This window comes from Dunckerocampus dactyliophorus, chromosome 10, assembly GCF_027744805.1.
Source record: "Dunckerocampus dactyliophorus isolate RoL2022-P2 chromosome 10, RoL_Ddac_1.1, whole genome shotgun sequence".
NCBI classification, from domain to species: Eukaryota; Metazoa; Chordata; class Actinopteri; order Syngnathiformes; family Syngnathidae; genus Dunckerocampus; species Dunckerocampus dactyliophorus.
The window spans coordinates 20,770,034-20,793,682 of record NC_072828.1 but is presented as its reverse complement, the minus strand read 5'-3'; the positions used below and the strand labels follow the sequence as shown (position 1 = coordinate 20,793,682).

Here is a 23,649-nt window from a genome sequence, read left to right as displayed (position 1 = left end):
GGAACGTTCTTCTCTGTTCTTGTCTGTCGTCAAATTGACAAATATTTCTTTCGCAGCAGACAAACTCATTCATTACTCATTTTTGGGAGCGTCTGGCATACAGTAGGTAAAAAAAGATGGTAAACATCAATATGCTTTTCCATGCAGAGACTACAGAAGCTGCTTGCAGATCACCATTGGCTGGAATATACTGCACACACAGCTATAAACAATAAATCACAGAAATGATGAAAGCGTGTCTCTTTTAATAGCTTACCTGCCACTCCTCGTCAAAACTATCTGCCACTCAAGATGAAATCACTGAGCCACTGCCAATAAACATTGACATAATGGCATGGGAGTGAATTACTGGCTGGTGTCCAGGCCAACAAAAACTGGCTTCAACTTGAAAAGGCTCAGTTTAATGCAGATGGTTACACTGTAGTCAATTATTGTAAATGTGAGAGAGGTGTCAAAAAAGGGTGTGCACACTTTCAGTCACACCAGGGTACTAATAAAGGATGATTGAAGTCTATAAATATGACTGGTGAAAATTAATTAAATGACCTTCTTGCTTCTTGCAAAATACAGTGGAGCCCCTCATCAGTGCCGCCCCTGCCTATACGTAGAACGTGCGCTGTGCGTAGGCCCCCACGATCTGGGCAAATGCACAAAGGATGTGTAATCTGACACTGTGCTCGTTGCCACGATGATTGACAGCACGCAGCATGCAGAGTAAGAGAGTAAGAGCTCACTTGGTAGTCCCTTGTGGTGTAATGGTAGAGCTGCTACCTTTTAAGTCAGAGGGTGTGGGTTGAGAAAATACACCCTTGCAAGCAAGGGGAGAGACTCTACACAAAGCAGTCCGAGCCTACATCTGTAGACCAGAACCAGCTGGTTGTGGGGCAGCACAGTTATAGATACACTTTATTGTCTAATAAGGTGACGATGGTAAACTTTATGGGACCAAAGCAGCAGAGCCCAGTTGCGGAAACAGCATTCAACAACCCCCTTGTCCCTTCTCATCTGTCTGTCTTTTCCTTGTCTATCATGAATGCACTCTTCTCTGTTGCTTTTTCACCTTCTTCAACTCTCACCTGTCCTATCAGCCTTCACGTCTGCTCTTATTTAGCAGGATAGTGTTCCTATGTCCTCTTGCATGAGATTTTTTTCTTTTACAAATTGTGACCAAGACTTCTCGGTCACGTCTTGCATCGTAGAAGAAAAATAATGAATGGAAATACAAGAAAATGATGATTGCGATCATTGTTCTTCCAAAAAAGATAAGTCAGTCTGTGAAGGATTCAAGCGGTCTTGAGGTCTTAAATGAAGAATAACAGAAGGGCCCGTCAGTACAGTCCAGTGGTGCTTCAATATTTTCTGTCATGCCCCCACTGGGGGACAGAAATGGTACACCCTGGATTGGTGGCCAGCCATTCTCGCAGGGCACATACTGTATAGACAAACAACCATTCACACTCACATTCCCACTTATGAGCAATTTAGAGTATCCGGTTAACCTAACAGTTAAACTTACCTGGAATATTTTGGGAATGTGGGAGGAAGTCGGAACACCCAGAAAATCCACTCATACATGGAGAGAACATGCAAACTCCAGACAGAGATGCCCAAACAGAAATTCAAGCCATCAATCTTCTGACACTGGTAATCAATTACCATATTTACAAATTATCCTATATAGAACTTTGGTATTATATCCCAATTGGAGTACTTTTATTTATGTTTTTTCTGTAATTTTTTGGAGCACTCAATTAAAAAAAATGCCTTTAATGCTTGTGTTGTGGTGTGGTATATATATATGACAACATTTATTTTAAAAAAAGCTGTTTATTAATAAAAATATTAAACTGATATTAAAGAAGACATACTTTAAGGCCCTGTCACACCTTGACGATTTAGCCAGCGCATGCCCGACGTGATCATTTTGATGGCATATGTTGAACTGTCGGCGTTTTTTTCAATTTTGGGCGTATACATAGCGTATTCATAATGAGCTCGACGTATGCATGACGTATTAGTAATTTATATAGAACGTTTCTATAACTTATAGACAACTTATATCAACGAATACGTAGCGTGTTTCTGGCGTTCACAACTTATGCCCAACGCCAGTCTAACTTATGCAAACCGCACGGCAGCGTATGGCCGACGATCACGTGCAGTAGCCTATAAAAAGGCTGCCACTTGATGACTCAAATCATAACCTCACTAGACATCGCAGTGTCAACATCACCATCATCCATCCATCCATGCCGAAGAAAATTTCAAAGACCGCTGCCAAGAAGTATCAGGGCAGTGACGGAGGGATCCATCACCACCCACAGCCTCCCACTCCCACTCTCACTCTGATGGGGTGACGCAGGTTCTAACGCCTCTCAGGCATCGTCAATGGTATCGGAAGCTGCTTCCCCAGTGACCTCCATCTCCTCTCAGCCAACCCTTGCCAAGAAGAGAGCCAAGAAGACACATTTTTGTCTCAAGGTATGTTGACGTATTACGACTTGTGCGTAACTTACAATAACGTGTGTGAACGGGCATCAACGATGGCATAACTTATTGCCCACGTATGCGGGACGTATGAATCATACAGTGACATACGTCGAAAAGTTTTGTGCATGCACCAAATTTTTGGACGACTTGGACGTACTACGACGTATGCCGGCGTGCTTCAGCGTGCTCTTAACTTATACAAAACTTACCCATAACTTATTCAACGTACGCCAGCGTATTGGCCAAATTTTTCATGCGTTGGCTTACGCTGGCTAAATCGTCAAGTTGTCACAGGGCCTTAATATACAAAAAAAAATGTACCGACTAAAACAATCCTTAAATTGGCAGATCTTTGCCCCGGGGCTCTTCCAAGTCATGCGCAAAGAAACTAAGTGAGAGGGCGAGTTTTGTGTGGAGACATAAAAAGGCAGCAAATATAAACATTACCTGCTTGTGTAATTTCACCCTATGCCAAAATATGCATATGTAAGCAATTAAAATGTCAGTTTTTCATAATATGCCCTCTTTAAATAATGTTATCTTGTCCAGCTCTTACAACACACAAAAGATCAGGTACCAGGCAAAGGCTACCAAAAATGAATGGGATGCCTCTAATGAAAATAAAAATAATTCATGTAAAAGGTTTAATTCTTTATCATGTAACTCCATGTATTTGAGAGATGCTGTAAAAGCACCCTACGCCTCTAAATTCATGTTTTTCTTTTAATACCGTCTCAGCATGGTCACTTTCTTTCATAATTTGAGTGCATCCAATGGAAGGAAATTCATTCAGAGGCACAAGTTTATTACTATTGTTAATATTCACATGTTCGCTTTCTGACACAAAAGGGCACATCTTACTCTACATGTAAAATGCATGCCAGGACAAAACATGTAGTCTTGCTCTTATAATCATGTTGGTATATCCCTGGAAGTTAATACATGCGTAACAGCGTGATGCATTTAAGAAGAAAGTCAGTCACCCACTGACAGATATGCAAAGCGCCCTTCAGCTGGTTAATTTGCACACTTTTGAATATATTCATCAGTATTCCGCTTGTCTACCTTGTTGCAGTGCAGTTTGGGGAGTGGCAGGGAACTCAACAAAGAGCCAGGAGGATGGGATGATGTGTGAGCTACAGTGGTGTGAAAAAGTGCTTTGTTTCTGATTTCTTATTTTTTTGCACGTTTATCACACTTAAATGTTTCAGATCATCGAAGAAATTTAAATATTGTTCAATGACAACACAACTGACCACAATATGCAGTTTTTAAATGAAACTTTTTATTATTAAGGGACAAAAAAAAATCCAAACCTACATGGCCGTATGTGAAAAAGTGATTGCCCCCTAAACGTAATAACTGGTTGGCAGTGGCGGTTCCAGCTATGGGCCACATGGGCCAGGGGGCGTTGCGCGGAAGGGAAAGAAAAAAAAATCCTATTTACCAATGCTCATCGCTCATCAAATCCTCATCAAGTCAGCACATATGTGTGGCAGATGGGCGCCCCCCTACAGGCGCTGGTCAAAAGTGTCCACCACGTGATGTGGATCAAATCAAAGAAGAAGCGAGGGCGCGGGTGCCGCGGGGCCTCAGCCTTCAGGTTAATTACAATGTAACATTTTTTAAATTACAACAGTCATTGCCCAAAAATAAAACATATTTGATTGGCGGTATTGGGGGGGGGACACAGCTTTGGCCACCCTTAGCAACAACTGCAATCAAATCTTTGCGATAACTTGCAATGAGTCTCTTACAGAGCTGTGGAGCAATTTTGGCCCACTCATCTTTGCAGAATTGTTGTAATTCAGCCACACTGGAGGATTTTCCAGCATGAACCGCCTTTTTAAGGTCATGCCACAGCATCTGAATAGGATTCAAGTTAGGACTTTGACTAGGCCACTCCTGTCCTGCTGCAGGACCCAAGTTGGTTTCAGTTGTAGGTCACGAACAGATGGCCGGATGTTCTCCTTCAGGATTTTTTTGGTAGACAGCACAATTCATGGTTCCATTTATCACAGCAAGTCTTGCAGCTTGTGAAAGAGCAAAACAGCCCCAGGCCATCACACTACCACCACCATATTTTACTGTTGGCATGATGATGTTTTTCTGAAATGCGGCATTACTTTTAAGCCAGCTGTAATGGGACACACACCTTCCCAAAAAGTTAAAAAAAATAGTATTTTCCCAAAGGTCTTGGGGATCAAGATGTTTTCTGGCAAAATTGAGACAAGCCTTAATGTTCATTTTGTTCAGCAGTGGTTTTTGTCTTGGAACTCAAGGCAACTGCCATACAGCCTGTTTTTCTTCTTTCTTTCCTATGGTGGAGTCATGAACATTGACCTTAACTGAGGCAAGTGAGGTCTACAGTCCTTTGGACGTTATTGTGGGGTCTTTTGTGACCTCTTGAATGAGTCGTCGCTGCGCTCTGGGGGTCATTTTGGTTGGTTGGCCAGTCTTGGGAAGGTTCACCACTGTTCCATGTTTTGGCCATTTGTGGATAATGGGTCTCACTGTGGTTCGCTGGAGTCTCAAAGCTTTAGAAATGACTTTAGAACCTTTCCCAGAAATCTCAATTTATCTCAGTTATGTTTTAACGTGGGGGCAATCACTTTTTCACACAGGGCCATGTAGGTTTGGATTTTTTTCTCCCTTGAAAGGATAGTTTGGATTTTTTTACCTGAACTTGTATGACCTTCCTATCAGCACTGTAGTACGGTGAAACACCGACGTGTAACAAACATGCAAAACAATAAGAACTCAAGAAGGGGGCAAACACTTTTTCACACCACTCTTCAGATGATCAGATGTGGATTCAGCGTTGCTTTAATTACTGTGTAAATCATCCTTTTATATCTATAATCTATATTAAACGCTATTTTACAGAACAATCTACATGACATCTTTATATAAATATATAATATATAGATTTGTATGTACACCGCTTGAAAAAAGTAGTAGTGCAATCTATGCTATGAAAGTTACCGTAGATACAAGTGAGCACACAGAGGTCAGTACAGGTCAAATATAAAAATGCTCACAGCGCACATGCATGGACCAACAGTTTATCTTCACCATCCACAAAGTAACAGAGTGGCCGAACTGTGCTTTAAAATATTTTAAATACCAAATACCAAACAACAACCACATCCACATAAAGAATGTGGCTGTTTGTCAGTCTGTGGATCTGTCAGCCAAGAGTCAGCAGGGTTCCTGGTTCATGATGACAGCAACAACAGCAGGGTCAGCAGGATCAAATGTAGTCGTTGAACAGTCAGCATGTTGGCTGACCCTTTAATAGGCACCTGATGGAGGAGATAGAGAGGGAAGAAAGAAAATAATGAATAACCATGAATAAAAGCATCAAATGCAAATACACACTACCAGTTGCAAGTCTGCGATGTGTCATATTATTTTAGTGATGCTGAAGCACTGGAATGACAGCTGACTTGCAATAACCTGATGTTTCTAAAGCCTAGTTTAAACTTAACGCATTTTGTCCCAGCAGTGGTATGCAATTTTGCATGACAATTTTGTGTGACGATGCCGTCAGCATAGACTATTGACATTTATGAATCGATTAAAATTCGGCAATGTCCGCATTGCGATGCATCGAACAATCCATTATTTTCTGCACCCCTATCGTGCATGTGTACATGCTACACTCCTCCACGCTCTCTCATTTCCTCCTTTCTGTGATGTGTGATTTTTCCATTCACATGATCCCTGCCAAGCTCTTATTAAATGCACTTCTGCCACCTTGTGGCCATTTCCATGGCTTAAAGTTGTTCTGAGAGTGAAATGCGTTGGTGGAGAGTTGCATCACCACCTCTTTTTGCCTATTGTGCAAAAAAAATGTAAAATACGTATAAAAACGCTGTTTGGATCAGGCGTTCGGGTTTAGAAAAAAGCATAACGATGTCTTTGGTATTGAATGGGTTAATAACTAATCATAATACCCAAAGTGATGTCTGTCCGTGCTTTCTTTTTTCTAGTTTATACCTTCTTCTTGCTCTTTCTGCAGCTGCGAGTTAATATACAAAATACCATTTCTTGTCTGAAATGAGAGCTTCTTCTCTGAAGTTCAACATTTTGTAGGTCCCTTGCAAATAGAGGAATTAATGAAGCTAGGGGTGATGCTTGCTGTAGCGTGGCATCACGTGGGACAAAGCGGGAGCAAAAATTGCCACAACTGCTTCATGGATCTGGGAAGTGGTGGTGACAATGCAGGAACAATGGGTGTCGTGCGTACTATGTCGTACACTGGACGTAAAGAGTATGTGACTTAGGTGTAAATAAGTCATGTGGGAGCATGGCATTGCCAATGCACGCCATTTTCAGTCATGAATTGCATGCCAAGGGCGTAACTTATGTGTAAACAGTGCGCAAACTAGTCTTCACGCTTTTCAGGCGTGCCATCTATGACACGCAATGCCACATTCCCATGAATTGCGGGAAAATGAGGAGGCAAAATGCATGCAAGTGTAAACACTTAACGCTTAAGGGCACAGGTATATGCATAGGTATATGTATAGTTGCATATTGCCTATTATGATGGGGTTGGGAGGGGTGACCTACCAGTGGAGGAGAGCTGAGATGAGGAGGAATGCGGTGATGAGGAGGAGGAGCCTTGCCATCTGTCACTGGACTATGACCACTGGACAAATCATCTGTGTCAGCACCTGAGCACAAAAATAACAAAGAAGAGGCAACTTATGATTATCGGCTGACTCTTTTTAAGCAGCTACATGCTTGCACTGTTAATGTGTTCACTCAGGCTGCACGCTGATAGGAGAGAATGAATATTGCATTTTAGTTCAGACGGACAACAAATATGCATACCAGTCAAAGGTCTTGTTTTTCCTGGAAAACGGACGCATTTTGCCCTTCTTTCCTGCCGCCCTCCCTTAAAATTTCCTGTATTTTAACTTAAAAAAACAACAACCAAAAATGCCATCCTGACTTTTATTCTGCCAATATTACAGGAATTTCTCTGACTAGTGCACTTTTGAGTCATTCTGATTATTTTGGAGAAAATTATCAGTAGGAAAATGACTTTGCAACTCCTGCCTTTTAAAAGTGGATGGTGAAATATCCTTCAATTCAACCATTTTCTGTACCGCTTGTCCTCATTAGGGTCAACAGTTAGCTGGAGCCTATCCCAGCTGACTTCGGGGGAGAGGCGAGGGTCAATCACAGTGCACAACCATTCACACCAATTATGGACAATAAAGAATCTCCAATTAGTCTAGTTGGAAATTTTCCAAGCTCATCTCAAATGACAAACGAATTCCCCCGACACACACACACACACACACACACACACACACACACACACACACACATCATAGTAGCCACAGCCAACGTTGTCACCTTCACCTACGCGGATTAAAGAATATGCTCGTTTACGCATACTGGGACAGAATAAAGTTCTTCACAACTACTCCTGACTATCTGGCCCACACTGCAGAAACAGGCGATGAAGTGGATGCTCTCACCATCTGTGGCTACATTCTGATCCATTCTCTTCCCCAAACCCTTCCCCAATATCCCCTACTCAGACTCCAATCAAAGTTATTGATGTGCAGTACGTTCTTTTCTCTCTTCTCTCTCTTTCTTCTTTGTCTGTTGTTCCTCTAATCGTGTTCTATTTGTTGGTCGTAACAATAAATCTGAAATGCAACTGAAATAGGAGGAGTAAACCAGACTCACCTGTTGTAAACCAAACTGTTCCGGCAAAACGATCATACAGTTCACTCATACTGCATGACTATGCTGCTGAACAGGACAGGTTAAAATAAATAAATAAATACAAAATAATGTGTCTGTTTCTGTCCAAAACAATGTTCATACAACGCGTAACCTTCTGCATGGACCTTAAGCATTCAGCTTACCGTAGCATGTTCACGGCAGGGAGTCACACATAGTACACGTATCCTCGCCAGCGCTCTTCCACGACGACACTGTCAGAAGCGGTTGTTTTTTTTTTTCATTTTCTATATTAAACAGCAACATACATGTTTATTCGTTCTAGAATGATGATATTTAGTGTGATATATTTTTGACATTTTTGCAAATTGTGGTTGCAGCAGAATCATGTATTTATTTTGTTAATTGATGGTTCTTTGGGGTTTTTTTCAACCAAAATTGATCAAACTGATGTTCAATGTTCAGTTGTCCATTCATTTGTCATTTGTAATTATGTTTGCATCATTTTCTGCACGTAAAACTATAATTATTGCCTATAAAACGTATTTTGTGTTAACATTTTTGGGTATGGGCCGCACGGTGATCTAGTGGTTAGCATGTTGGCCAACACAGTAACAGCCTGGAGATCAGGAAGACCTGGGTTCGATTCTCCCCTGAGCATTAGTGTGTGGAGTTTGCATGTTCTCCCCGTGTATGTGTGGGTTTTCTCTGGGTACTCCGGTTTCCTCCCACATTCCAAAAACATGCAGGTTCGGTTAATTGGTGACTCTAAATTGTCCATAGGTATGAATGTGAGTATGAATGGTTGTTTGTCTATATGTGCCCTGCCTGTCGCCCAAAGTCAGCTGGGATAGGCTCCAGCATGCCCCCGTGACCCTAAAGAGGAGAAACGGTATAGAAAATGGATGGATGGATGGATTTTTGGGTATCTGGAACAGATTAATTGAACTTTCATTATTTTGTATGGGAAAATTTGCTTTGGTTAGAGCCCGTTTTGGTTTGAGTCGGACCTTCTGGAACGGATTAATGACGTTGACCAAGGCACTACTGTAGATTAGAAGCTCCAAAATGATACCAAACAAGGCACAGAACCCCACCAACCTCAGTTCAAGAGGCAGTCACTGTTAGAACAGAATAGAATAGAAGAATAGAATACTTTGTCTGTCCCAAATGGTGACAGAAATTCTTCGACAGGGCTCACAAACACATTCACATTGTTATATTACACAATACATCCATGCATTAGAGTGTATTAGATGCAGAAAAGCTCTGCACCTTTAACTTTATTTAGTATGATCTATTAATATTCACACCAGCCCCCACCCTCTTTTCAGCCTGCCTCCAGCTGGTTTCTTGATAGCTCACCTTGGACTAAGCACAGTGACATTCACTATTTTTTTTGTTTTGATTGCTTTTATATGCTAAATAATGGTAGGTAATAATTTATGTACATTTGAACTACAAAGTGAAGGATGACACAAGGGGACTGCACCATGATGTCAATGTAAATGTCCCCGTATTTAATACTAAACTATAACTTATTGTGTAAAGACTGCAGTATTAACAATGAACCCACCATCAGCACCACCTTTTTAACACATAATAATACAAGTCTCTTAAACTACAACCCCCCCTGTGTGAATTCCTGGTGTCTCATTCCTCCTTGAAAAGCAACATTGCTGCTCTTTTCCTGATAAACAAAAATACAGTCAAACCTGTCTTAGCGGCCACCTTTATAGAAGGGCCACCTGCCTATAGCAGCCACTGAAAAATCCCCCCCAGCAAATTTACATGTTATAGACCCTGTGTATAGCAGTCACCTGTCCAACGCAGCCAGCAGCCACCCATTTTGTCTCCCTTGGTCAATATCTGACTGCATATAGCGGCCAAATTACCAACTCAAGTAGAAGTTTCATGCACGAAAAAGTTTTGTTTTTCAATCAATGAAGGCATCGTGTGTAGACTTTAATTACTGAGTCCTAGCTCAGTCACAATCTTTCACAAGATCCACACAAACTGTCAGTTGTTCCACATAAAAAAGCCGTCTTCTTTTGAGCTTGCTATTTCCTGGTCAAACATGTAACTTTAAGAGCATTTGCACCAAAACATTACCGCAAAGTAGGCTGGGAACAGGACGTGCTCCCAGCGACGCTACAATAAAAAAAAAACATATGCTAGCATGCATGCGGCAGCGGGAGCAAAACTGAGTTCGGTTGTACTTAACTGAAGTATTTTATCAGTTATCAGTTATTATTAAGCCTCTAGATTGCTTTTAGTTAGTAAAAACCTTGGCTATGATTGCACTACATTGTCATGTAGACCTACAAAGTACACTTAGAAGAACAAGAGGTGAATAAATGTATTGCAACTGATGTGAAACTGATGAGGGGTAGGATTAAATAAGCTTTGCTTCTTCCTACTCCTTTTTGGACATGCAAAATTGTGAATTGTACTATGTGATGTGCTACTGTTTGACTCATGCATGTTCAGGATTAAAACCATGAACCATGATAATAACAAGCCTAGTAGTGCTGTACAACTTTTATCAGCAGTCCGCAGTGCCCTCAACTGGTCAACATTATTATTATTTTTTTCCCTTTTTTTTCTTTTTTTTCCCTCTCCTGGTCAACTTCAAACTGGACGCCAACCTGTCTATAGAGGCCACCTGTCTATAGCAGCCACTTTTGCAGACTCCCTCTAGTGGCCGCTATAGACAAGTTTGACTGTATGTTAACATTCATACAGGTGGGGTGGCGGTCAAAAAGGCTCCCTCAATTCTATTATTACAGCTTGAAATACGGTGCTACACAAAATATCGTCACTTATGTTAACAGCTGAGCCTTGGTGGAGGTCTGCACATTACTAAGTGACATTGTAGTTACATTGAACCTTGGTTAGCGTGTTTGTCGGGTAACGCCAGAATTTATGCCACAATTTTGCATCACATATCATCATTCCTTGTTAGCATCCTATTACAGTACCTAGCTAACAAAATGACAACCTGAACCAAAATTCAGCTATGTTACTTTGCACGTCTATGATGTCATCAGCTCTCAAATACGTTAACACAAAACAAATGTTTAGAATTATGCAATTATAGTTTTACACACATGAAATAGTGCCAATAGGAGGAAGAAAGAAGACAGACAAGGATTTGTTCATTGTTCTGTGTGCGTTCTATGAACACTAACACACACACACACACACACACACACACACACACACACACACACACATAAAAAGATGATTAGAAAACTGCCATAAACGAGGGATGACTGTATTTTACAGTTTGTAGGTCAATTTTAGTTTAGGCCAGCCAAAAGTTACCTTAAATAGTAGTTAACACCTCTGTTCCGGCACAGGTGGTATCCTCGGAGGAGCTGACATGAAGGCTCAAATGAAGGACACCAGTACTTTCTATCGACTCTATTCTGGCTTAAGAGGGCTGATGGTGGCAACATGAAAACAATATTTCAACTTCTACTTTCCGAACAAATGAATGTCTACTGTACACTAGTGATTTGTAATTAAGACCCCTTCTGAAATAATAGAACATAAAAATGAAAAAGAAGCTACTGCCCAAGGGTGAGTGAGGTGAGTTGGGCTCCCAGGCAGGTGGAGCATTGCTATAAATCACAACCTTAGTGACCCGCATGGAATAAGCTGATTGCTATCAGGGAATTTTTCTCTCTCTTGCATTCAACCACACACTACATGCACTTCAAACATTTAGGCTGGAGAAATATGCCTTAAAGCCGATGGTGAAACCTTACACAGAAACAAACCTCAAGCAAAATTTGTATTCATATTCTGATGGTGAAATACACAATATCATTTGGAGTAAATTGTTTCCATCCATTAGTTTTCTACGTGAAACATATTTCCACAAAACTCACAAGGTCAAGGTTAAATTCCAGTATTTTTTGCATAACAGTACATTTAAAGCTGTTGTTGAGCTTTTACCATCGGTACAACAAAGTACCCCAAATTTTGACCTGCATATATCAATCAGACTATACTGTATATATACTGTATATACCCTTATTGTTAGTCATCTTAATCTGATCAAGACATTACATTCATAATACAAGGTTGTCTTCACTTGAAATGAATGGTGTATTAAAAGTATTAAGCGTTTTCATTGGTTACATCAGGTAAAGGGCACTCACTTTGGGTACTTACATTTCTGTTACAGTAGTTTGGAACTTTGTAAATACGGTATGTTTGTAAACGTGTTGCACATTTTATAAATTACGTTTTCATTTTTGGAACTTCCTTTATACTTCGTTTTTTTCTACTTTATGCTCTTTTTAAAATTTCTTGGTGAATAATGCATGAATCTTAATGACAGGCTACTGGAAGAGGCGGGCATCTACAGTATGACGATTTACAATTTGGTACTTATCCAAATTGGCAGAGGTCTGAGCTATACTGAGTGCCATTTTTGTTGACAGACTGATCAGTGGATGTCAGATAAAAACAAACCGATCGCGGAGGTGCGCACTGCTGCTGTATAACTGTGTGTAATGTACATGTGTGTGTCATTTGAAGGCGAAAGATGTGCAAGAGTCGATTAATGTTTGATTTCAAATGAATGTGGTGTTTTGTACAGAACTGTCAAATGAGGCCTAATTATTTCCAATACCACTTTGCCTCAATTTGTAGGTGTACAGCAGGCATTGTCTCTCTGTTACCCCCCCCCCCACACACACACACACGCACGCACACACACACAATCACACAAACACAAAAGATGACCTTCAAAGGTTTCTGGATAGGATAGCATATGGGTTTCTGAGTGTGTGTGCCAGTGAGTGTAAATGTGTGTGTGTAAGTGTGTAAATGTATCCCCAGCATTTCCAGCTGAATCAGTAATGAGCATTTCATTACTTCAGCCTCAGTACCCCTGGGAGGAAGCACACACACACACACAAAAACGCACACGCAGACACGCAGTGGAAGAGGTTGCTGTAGATGATAACCCGGCTCAAGAACTTGAGTAGTGGACGGAATCAAATGATTTCAAAGGTCAATTTCAGAAAGAGCAAATAACAATCAAAGAAAAGAAAGAATGTAAAGTAGCTGTAGGTGTATGACAACTATTAATGTATTTTTAATTATTATACATTAATTGTAAAGAGGGACGCGCGGTGGCCGAGTGGTTAGCATGTTGGCCACACGGTCAGGAGATGACGTGGCTTTGAATCTCCGTTGGGCATCTCTGTGTTGAGTTTGCATGTTCTCCCCGTGTGTGCGTGGGTTGTCTCCGGGTACTCCTGTTTCCTCCCACATTCCAAAAACATGCATGTTCGGTTAATTGGCGACTCTAAATTGTCCATAGTGAATGGTTGTTTGTCTATATGTGCCCTGCGATTGGCTGGCGACCAGTCCAGGGTGTACCCCGCCTCTTGTTCGAAGGCTAGATAGGCTCCAGCATGCCCTAATGAGGATAAGCGCCATAGAAAATCAATGGATGGAATTATAAAGACTACTCGAACTACTCAGACATTAGACAGCTTCTTTAAAATGATACTACATATCATTCACAATGTCTTTGAATGTGTCTTCTGAATGCGTTACATTTGTATTTTAATTCATTTAGTAATTTATATGCTTGAAAATGCTTCATTTAGGCTAAAAATACTTCAAATTTGCTTCAATGTGCATATTTTTTGAACCACTAATAGGCCGCAGTCAACCACGAAACAGCATGATTAATTCATACATTTTTGAAAAAACGTGATAGAGTGAAGCCGTGAAATTCGAACCGCAAAGTGGCGAGGGACGGCGGTACTTTCTTTTTTTTTTTGAAAACTTGTACACATGCGTTATAATTGCTGGTACAGAGCGCTGTATTTCAATTTCCATACTTGAATGCGTTCACTTATGCACTCAAAAAGTTAAGTGCTCAAAACACGAAGAGGTAGGATTAAATACGCTTTGCTTCTTCCTACTCCTTTTTGGGCTTGTTGAATTGTGCAACGTGGAATCATATTATGTTCCTTATTATTATTATGTGTTAAGCAAGTGTGAAATAATAAGTGTTACTATATGCAGCAACATGATAAATGTTGTTTGGAGTCATTTTTTTGGTCTGTCCACATGGCTTAATGGCCAATATTCTTTCCTTAAGCAGAAGGAACAATATCTGGCACTTAGCCACTGAATTATGCTATATTTTCCGAAACGTGTCCTTTATTGCATGTGTTTAAACAGGAATTATATAGGTTTGTCTGTATTTAAATGCTACCAGTGTTAACAGTGTATTTATTACCTTATTAACTAGTCAATACATGTATAACTTGTATCTTATAAGCTTTAGCACATACAGTATTTCCCATTTAAGCGGTCATGAATGCTTACAATCACAAACCAAACTCTGCAAGAAGTAAGCACCAGAAAAACTGGCTGGTAACAATGGATGGTAACACAGGAAATATGCATTATACACAATGCAATACACAGAAACAGTTCACCAATATGTGTCTTGTTTGTCTTATGAATAGTGCCATTTAAATCACACATTATAAGCCTAACAAATAAATATCATATTACTCTCCAGAAAGTAACAAAATCTGCCTTTCTTTGTTTCCCCTCACATCTCCTCTGTCTTCATTGTCATCAAATAGGTACCCATGGGAGGGAAGACCACCTGGTAACCATGGTTACTGTGATTGAGTGCCCCATGCGAAAACGTCCAAACCTTTTTACACACACAAACACGTCTTTTGGAATGTAAAGACATAACAATGTTGTGAATATACACCAGAACATTACTGGGAAAGGCTGACCAGCCCTTGCTTTTACAAGACAAAGTGATGATCATTTTCCAGGATACACCCTCATTAACGGCTGTAATGTGATTCAGTGATGTGGTTGTAACATTTGTTACAACATAATGGTTTGTGGCTACACGCAAGAGGAGAAGCTGTGATTACATTTACATTATTGACGTTATAGAACATGTCTCGGGAGGCAGGAGGATTGAAGGGAGGACTGTGCTGGTTTGAGGAGGGAAAAAAAAATCAATCATTTTAATCTCTATGAATTCCTGAGGTGAGGGAAATGAGAAATGACAAAATGAAGTGAGAAGGATCGTGAAAGAGTCTCTCTTTGCATATAACTGCAGCACTGTGTGTAATACCTGCTTTGACATCCTCCTGTCATCACAATGACAAATACAGTAGACCCTGACAAGCAGGAACCGGGCATCTGACATATAAGAAATAAGGTAAAACATGACATTTCTGCCCCAACTAGGAAAGACACCGGTGAGGGCAGAGCTCCCCTCAAGGCAAAAATAAAAACCTGCTGTGTTAAAAGAATTTGGCCCCTCTTCAGCTCATGAATGCTCGCTGCCGCATTAAGCTATGTGCAAAGCCTTCCTATACAAGGAGCAATTATCTGTGGACAGAACCTCGGGTTTAACCATGCAATGTGTTCATATTTAATATATATTGAATAAATTAGGTTTTAAATCATACCTAAATGAACACTTAAGTCATTCGCACTGTACACAGAACACATGAAGGACATAAAATACACTAAATACTAGGGATAATGCTTTTTTGTCAAAAACAAGCATTAAACGAGTACATCTCATCATTATACGTAATTGTGAGGAAAGAAAATCCACATTATGTATTCACTTTTCAACGCTCTGTGATTGGTCAGTCACACACGGCGACCGCCCCTCCCGCGACCGTGCAGGTTGGAGTCACAGAGGAGTTGATCGGTGCCTCATTCACGTACACGGTGCAATTGGCAAGTTGAAAACGGCTCATGTGGCAAAAATAATTTGTGTTTGAAATATATATGAATTCCCAAAGACTCCCTGCAATGATACTAACTGACATGCCATTGACCACAGTGTTGCTCACCTTCTTCACTGGGACAGGGAGGGGTTAAGTTAAATCTGGTAAATGGGGAGGGACAACTGATTTAATAATACATGCTAAACATTTACTTGCACTGATTAAATGTTGGTGAAAAAGCAGTGAGATATTGGCTAAGACAACATGCTAACACTCTGGTATCTTATTTCATTGTGGACATTAATGGGGGTGTGGTTAATCAATATGGAAGATTACTTTTGGTCAGTGAAGATATTTAACTATTACTATCAAATACAAGAGATTGTTTTCATTGTTTGCTGACTATATATAAAAAAAAAAAAATCGCAACCAGACCACTAAATTATTTTACCTATTTACTGGGGCCCCTGTCAGTCAGAATTGTCCTAACTTTCCCCCCCTTACGGCACCCCTGAACCTGAGGTAAATCGCTTGTTAGGTTTCCACCTGGCGGCATGGATCACAGACTAACTGCCTGGCAGACCTCAGTACGTGCAACTGTGGAACTGCAGGTCTGACACTGTGACCAGCATCATGGGGGCACCGCAGGGAACTGTGCTCTCTCCTGTTCTGTTTACCTCGTACACGTCCGGCTTTAAGTACAACTCTGAGCTCTGCCATGTACAGAATTATGCGGACGACACAGCTATCGTGGGATGTATCAGGAATGGACAGGACTTTGTCAGCTGGTGCGACGCAAACCACCTGCACCTCATCACCAGCAAGACCAGGGAAATGCCTTAAGAAGAAGGATGCCACACGCCTGGATAAAATGGTGAGGAAGGCAGGTTCTGTTATTGGCACTGAGCTAGACAGCCTGACATCTGTGGCAGAGCAAAGGACACTGAGGAGGCTCCTTTCCACCATGGATGCATCATTCAATGCACAACATTGAAACAGCAGTTTCAGTGGCAGATTACTATCACTGCCCTGCTCCACTGACAGAATGAACAGATCATTCCATGTGACTTTTCAACACAACAGAGGGGGAGCTGTAAAAATACACACAGGACTGGACTAGATCTATCTATCTATCTATCTATCTATCTGACAGTGAAAACCAGGACATTTTCATCACTTTCTAAAAAAAAAAAAAAGCAGGACAGCAAGGACAGGACGTAAAAACAGGACATGTCCAGAGAAAACAGGAGTTTGGTTACCCTAGTTCACATACACCCAGTCTCTGAGAAGCTACCAACAATTAGCAGTCATGGCTCAGCAGTAGTATGTTCGAACGCCCCCTTTGCAGTAGTTAACCATGACAAACAGCACCTTCCATCGGTCTGTCTGGGCATCAATACATGCAGTTCCTGTGCTTGTGACTCACCGTTCACCTCACCAGATGCCTCACAGCCGTCTTCATCGTCACAATCGTCTCCGCTCCCTGTGCCAGTTTCCGCACTCCCACCCTCCTCTTCATCCCCCTTTCGTCTGGCTTTGTTTCCCCAGCCAAGTTCCAATCGAAGTTCCTAAATGGAGCACATACAAATATACATGCACGTTACAAAAATACTTCAGTATTATTGGATTAAGTGAATTGATTGTACTGATTGATATCACACCAGCTGTATTCATGTTAAATACAGTACGCATATACATCTACATTTAATTATATATATATATGTATATGTATATCATATTCATATAGTTATACGTTATATATGTCAAAATCCAAGGCTAAACTGATGCCATATTGGCCACAATCACGGTAACATTTTCAATAGGACACTATTTTATTATGTTATTTTTAGTTTTAGTGTAGTTTTAGAATGGTATCCATCCTTGCTCATTCGTGATTCAACATTCACAGCACCGCAAATTTGCGTATTTGGTCAGTTTTTTTCCCTTGGAAAATAGGCATTTGTTTCCATAGAAAACACATCTGAATCCAATTTTGCGGATATCCACCTATCGCGGTCGGGGCTGGAACCAATTAACCGCGATAAACGAGGGAGGACTGTACCATTTATTATACATTTCATACTTTAAATATGTTGTGTGTATGAGGCATATTTAGGGCTTAAACCTGGATTGCATTCTGAGTCAACAATGGCGATTGGAGAGAGAAAGGGACTGTTTGGGCGCCGAATCTCATTTGATAATCACACCAGTCACTTTCAATACAAATGGCGATCCCAAATCGGAGAACATCAATGTGAAGCTAGCAGGAGGATTTGGGGAGAGGAGGGCGGGGCAGTGCCAAAAACAGACATTTTCATGGGTGCATAAATCACTCACTGTTTTTTGCCATTCTCTGCTGGTCTCAGATGGTAACCCCACATTTCATGGGTTACTGTATCACAGTAATGATTGTAGTTCCAGCACGATAGATATCCAGTACAGACTTAAAACACAATTATTTTGAGTATTGGCTCAGATTTTTGAATTACTTTTCCTTAAAAGGAAATAATGTCATTATTAATATAATATAATCATATCTCCATATTTGATTCGTTTTTAGCACCTACAGAGAAAAAGGCCAGGATTTGATATTGAGAATTATCTTATTAGCATAGTGTTTGTGAAAAGACTACAGAGCATTCCCCTATGATTTGGCGCTTTTGATTATGGCATGTGAATTGTGCACCAAGATATTTGCTGTCCACAATTACCAGTACTAAAAAGCATATCTATAGTACAGTACAGCTACAACTGATCATGCCACCTTGAATTGTTATTATGCAAAAATGATTGACATAGTGCATCATTAGGCAACATGCAACAGAAGAAGACATGTGGCCTCCACATACTGTGACAGGGTGGGACACTCGGGTGCAAGGTTATTTTATGACAGCATGTCCAAGGGGATTGGTGACGATGATTCACCACTGTACCATCAGACTGCAAATGAGGGCAGATATACAACAGGGCAATGTTTTTTACCAGGAATGTCTTGTTCTCTTTTACATGTCATGTGGAATGTAAAACAATAAAATACATATTGGATTATGTACTGTATGTTGCAGGGAAACTTGTCAGTGCAATTAGCAGACTCATCCAACAAGCAAAAAAAATGATGTGTGCTTTTTTCCATTTTCAACTATCGTCGGTTCATTTTTGCATGCCAATTCTCAAAATTATTATTATTATTATTATATATTTTTTTCTTCCTTGGGTCATGTGAATGTCGCATATGTATAAACACACAAGTATAAACATTAAAATAATTAAATTAAAATTAAATTAAAATTAAGTTCAAATACAATTATCCAGTATCTTCTTCATTTTGGTTAGGCAACTAGGCAACTGAGAATTCAGCATCACTGCCAGTATAAGCGCCTTTGATATGAAAAATTAGCAGGACGGTATTCAGCAGATTCTTGCCATTTGTCAGTCGCATCCCCCATGTGTAAAGACCTTTGCACTCAATACAAATTTAATGTGTGGGGAGACGGGGTTAGACTTCTAATGAAGCTATCACTAGCCATGTTGTCATCTGATGTCATTTAAGTAAAAAGATGGATGCAGAGTGGTGAGGCCGCTGACCTTTTCGACGTAGGAGTGGTTCTCACAAGGTTGATTAGACCCGGCCTGATTGGTTGAGCATGTACATGCGAATTTTAATTGCAAGGATAACGAGTGACTAAGCTAACTGAATCCCATTAGATGGCAAAGCTTGCATGAAACAGGGCGCAGTGCTCCAAAGGTCTAATGAACACCTACGACAGAATAGGACCAGTGAAGAAAAGACAAGCAAAGACAGAAAATGACATACCCCTGAAACAATGCTGATAAGATAATTAATATTCCAAGGATGTATCTCTGTTACATTTAGGTCCTCTTCTCATCCTGGCAATGTGGGTGTGTGAACAGCAGAAATGACAGTCATGAATAATAATGAATTAAAGGTTTGAATTAATGTCTCTCCAATGAGGAAGTATTTGGGCAGGATTTAGTTTCAAAGGTGACCTCAAAGTTGTCCAACTAACAGCTCACTCGGAGTGTGGGCACTTTAATCTCGTCAATTTATCGAAACAAGGGAACACAAAGAGCATAGTTTGGACCCAAAAACAATTTGCATCGAATTTAAGCTGTTAAATTTGCCTTCACGCTTTAAATCATCTCATGGCCTGTTAGCATTTACTATCAGCATTGTTGAGCATGTAATTATATTTTCTAATCCTCACAGTGTTTGAGTATGTTTTACTTTGGGGAATTTGGTTAGAAAATCCACAGAGCGTTCATTATATTTTCTCACACACAAATAAAAAAGTTGCATGGAATTAATAGGCTGGAAAAGTTAAACTCATACATAAATAATTACAAGGGGCATGTGTGGTTTGTGTGAGAGGAGAGGCTGACTCTGCATTTCCTGCATGTAAATTCAGTATGATTAATGGAGCCACCGCCAAAATGGCACAGAAAGACCTTCAACATCAAAATGAGAAAAATAAACCCAGCGTGTCACAATATGCTTTTGCCATGAATATTCCATTACACTAATAACACTTATGTGAACAGAATTCATAAGGTCGCTTTGAAAATGAAGCACACAGTTGGCCTGATCTACTAACCTCCCAAACAACAAGCACTAAATTGCGGGAGTGAAAAAACTGACCGTACTATTTCTGGGCGTGTTGCGGGTGATCTTGAGCAAATTTTTACAGGTGCAAAAGTGGTGCGGACAACCCTATTTAAATGAGGATTGTGCATGTCACCATGAAGAATTTGAGAGAGCACAGTGGCTTTCGGAGGTCTTGGTGGAGGATGCAAATAAACACACTGCAGACCTCCAGCAGAGACATCGCATCATAATCATAATAACCTATATTATTATAGATTGTCTGTGTATTATTAAATAAAAACACTATATTAGTGTTATAGACATGTTTTACATGGCAACATACCATTTAAATATTTGTGTTTACACTACACATACTAAACCATCAATTCCCAACTGGTGGGTCATGACCCAAAAGTGGGTAGCAAAGCCGTTTTCAGTGGGTTGTGGGTCTTTCCCTGGGCAAAAATAATAATACTAATGCAATGACCCGATGTCCGAGAATGCACCTCGCGTTCTTGTCTGTGCCGCCATGAAGTGCGTCCCATGTTTATGGGCGATTTTGTCATGCTTGGGTGACAAAAAAAAAACCCATGTCATCCATGCGGCACACAGTTGCAGATATTCGCTGGAGAAGAGCATGCCTTGAATATAAGATATCTGAGAAGCCTGAGTTGAAATATTTCCACAATTTGGGTCACCGCTTGTCATGGAGGGATGATGGTGGGTCCTCGCAGTGAAACCACTTGAGAACCACTGTATTAAACGATTAAATTTACAATTTACTAGGTTATGATATTCATGTGAACATGTGGAAAATGTACTTAAATAGCGTTGAAAATGACCAGCTGTGCGTAACACAATGCCAGTTTGCACCTGCCTTTCAAAAGTGCTAAAAATAGACACATGCACACGGACTGCAAACATGTTTCAAAAAAATCATATTGCGGGTGCAGAATGATTAATTTGCATCTCCTGCTCCCAGTATTTTGTGCATTCTGATAATCTGCATAGGCAAACATGGATTGCCAGATCTATTTTGCTCATTTGAGAGACGCGATCCTCAATGCACACTGTTCGTCAATCAACTTTGTGCTCGCTATCAAGTTTGCGCATGTTTTTATACACATAAACCTTTAGTGGATCAGGCCCAGTGAGCATGTTTGGTAGTTCTGAAACAACTTGATGTTGCATGGAAAAGATGCTACCCATTATTCAAGTTAAATCTCCTGACTCTGCAGCAAACAGCTGCTCAACTGTCTTGATTCCTTTTACAAAATAGCTGAAGAAACACATACCATATGTTTTACATGTTGTCCTCACCAGCTGTGTTACTCTATTTGTTCATCTGACAGCCTCACTCTCTGTCAATTAAGGCACTTGAACACAACCAACACCATTGCAAATGACCTTGATGGATGATTTATGAATAATCATTGCAATTCCTGTCAGCATATTACCAACCTGTCAAAAGCTTCGAGAGTGCTGCATAAATCTGTTGTAATTGCTGAATTAATGCATTACTGAACATTATTATCAACACATGCTTGGAATGGTGACATTTAAATGTATTGCATTAAGCAGCACTTCACTCAAGTGGTGATAAGACATGATTGAAAGCCAAATGAGGGTGAAGAGACATTAAACTCACAGACACGCAGTTGTCCTTCTAAAGTTGTGAGGACTAATGTAATTTGAAATAAAGGACGATTTACAACTCTTCCAAAATAAATCCAAGAAATCTACGAGGTGCATAGGAAAAGGAAATGCTCTACTTGTAAAAAGTGGTGCCACAGAGATTGGAGTATGCCTGGGGTGAGCTGTACCTTCCCTGTGTTAGATTTAAGTAGTGTTTTTTTCCTGAAGGTGATGTGGGAGGACAGGTCAGGAAGTTCCCCAAAATATCACCAAAATCACCTGGTATTGTAGAGGGAGTGATTGGTCACGCTGTCATGTGATGTGATCTCAGTGTGTGTAGTTCAGCACACCTGGCAAATAATTGGGATCTATAGATTTTTGGTTGGTTTGGTTTATTTGGCCAGATGTTAAATAGATGTTAAGATTATTTGGCACTACATCTCTTGTAAGTTGTTCATAGCAAACCATGTTGAGCTTGTATTTTGGTTTTACATCTATAAAGCTGTAAACTACTAAATAGTTCAAGCTGATTTAGTGAAAAAAACAACAACCAAAAAGTAGACACTAAACACAAGTACACTAAAAGTACACAAGTTGAATGAAAAGGGGTCCGTTAGGTGTCATATTGCCATAGTTTGTCATTGATCAGATTATTGATCAGAACTCAAAACGCATTACAATTCAGAAAAAGTAATATTATGATATAACTAACAACTTTCAAATTAAAGTAACTACCATATGTTGCCGATTATAAGTCACAGTTATTCATAGTTTGGCTGATACATCAAAATATATACTGTATATAATTAAATTGCTGAGTTAGAGGCAGTCGCGTCACTTGCGCAAGCATAAGCTACGATCACATACACACTGCTGTTACAATATTTGGCAGAGCAAAGCAAATAACGGCGTCGTTGAAACTCTTTGCTCCAATTGTGTGAGTCTACATGGTGTGATGCATGAAGACACGTATATGATTTACTCTTGAAAGTGGCCACTTGCATTTTTTTCATACAAGATAATCAGTTATCATTTCTTGTTCTGATAAGTACCCAAGTCATACAAGTTTAATTCGGTACAAATTTACTAAGGGTCGTATACCTGGTTTCACTGTCTGATGCATTACATACAATTTTCACACAAAAGAGATACAAACTTATAAGATTTCTGAGTGAAATAAGGACGGGAGGCATGTTTATATTTAAGACACATTCTCAATTCACACAACACACTTCCGGCCTTCAAAATAAGAGTGCCGTTTGCCACAGACTCTCTAATTGTGTCAACAAAATAAGGGTGTCATAAAAAATATGATAAAAATAGGAACTGCATTGGTGACTATGACTTCCTTAATCACAAGAACAAAAACTACTGCACTATTTTTTGACCGGAATCCATAATACTTTTTGTTATTGTTAAAATGTTACTTTCCAACCATATCTTTAATTATATCAAACA

General features: G+C 40.1%; 1 protein-coding gene across 2 annotated transcripts in view; it reads right to left on the bottom strand.

The window, feature by feature from the left end:
- Nucleotides 1-1,857: 1,857 nt before the first annotated feature.
- LOC129189056 (glypican-5-like) overlaps nt 1,858-23,649 on the bottom strand; it is a 52,547-nt gene continuing 30,755 nt past the window's right edge. For both annotated transcript variants that reach the window (XM_054790332.1, XM_054790331.1), the window contains 3 exons: nt 17,380-17,521; nt 7,069-7,172; nt 1,858-5,795 (listed from right to left, as the gene is read on the bottom strand). In XM_054790332.1, coding sequence (XP_054646307.1) covers nt 5,709-5,795; nt 7,069-7,172; nt 17,380-17,521 — 333 coding nt within the window. In that variant the 3' untranslated portion in view covers nt 1,858-5,708. The remainder of the gene's footprint in view (nt 5,796-7,068; nt 7,173-17,379; nt 17,522-23,649) is intronic.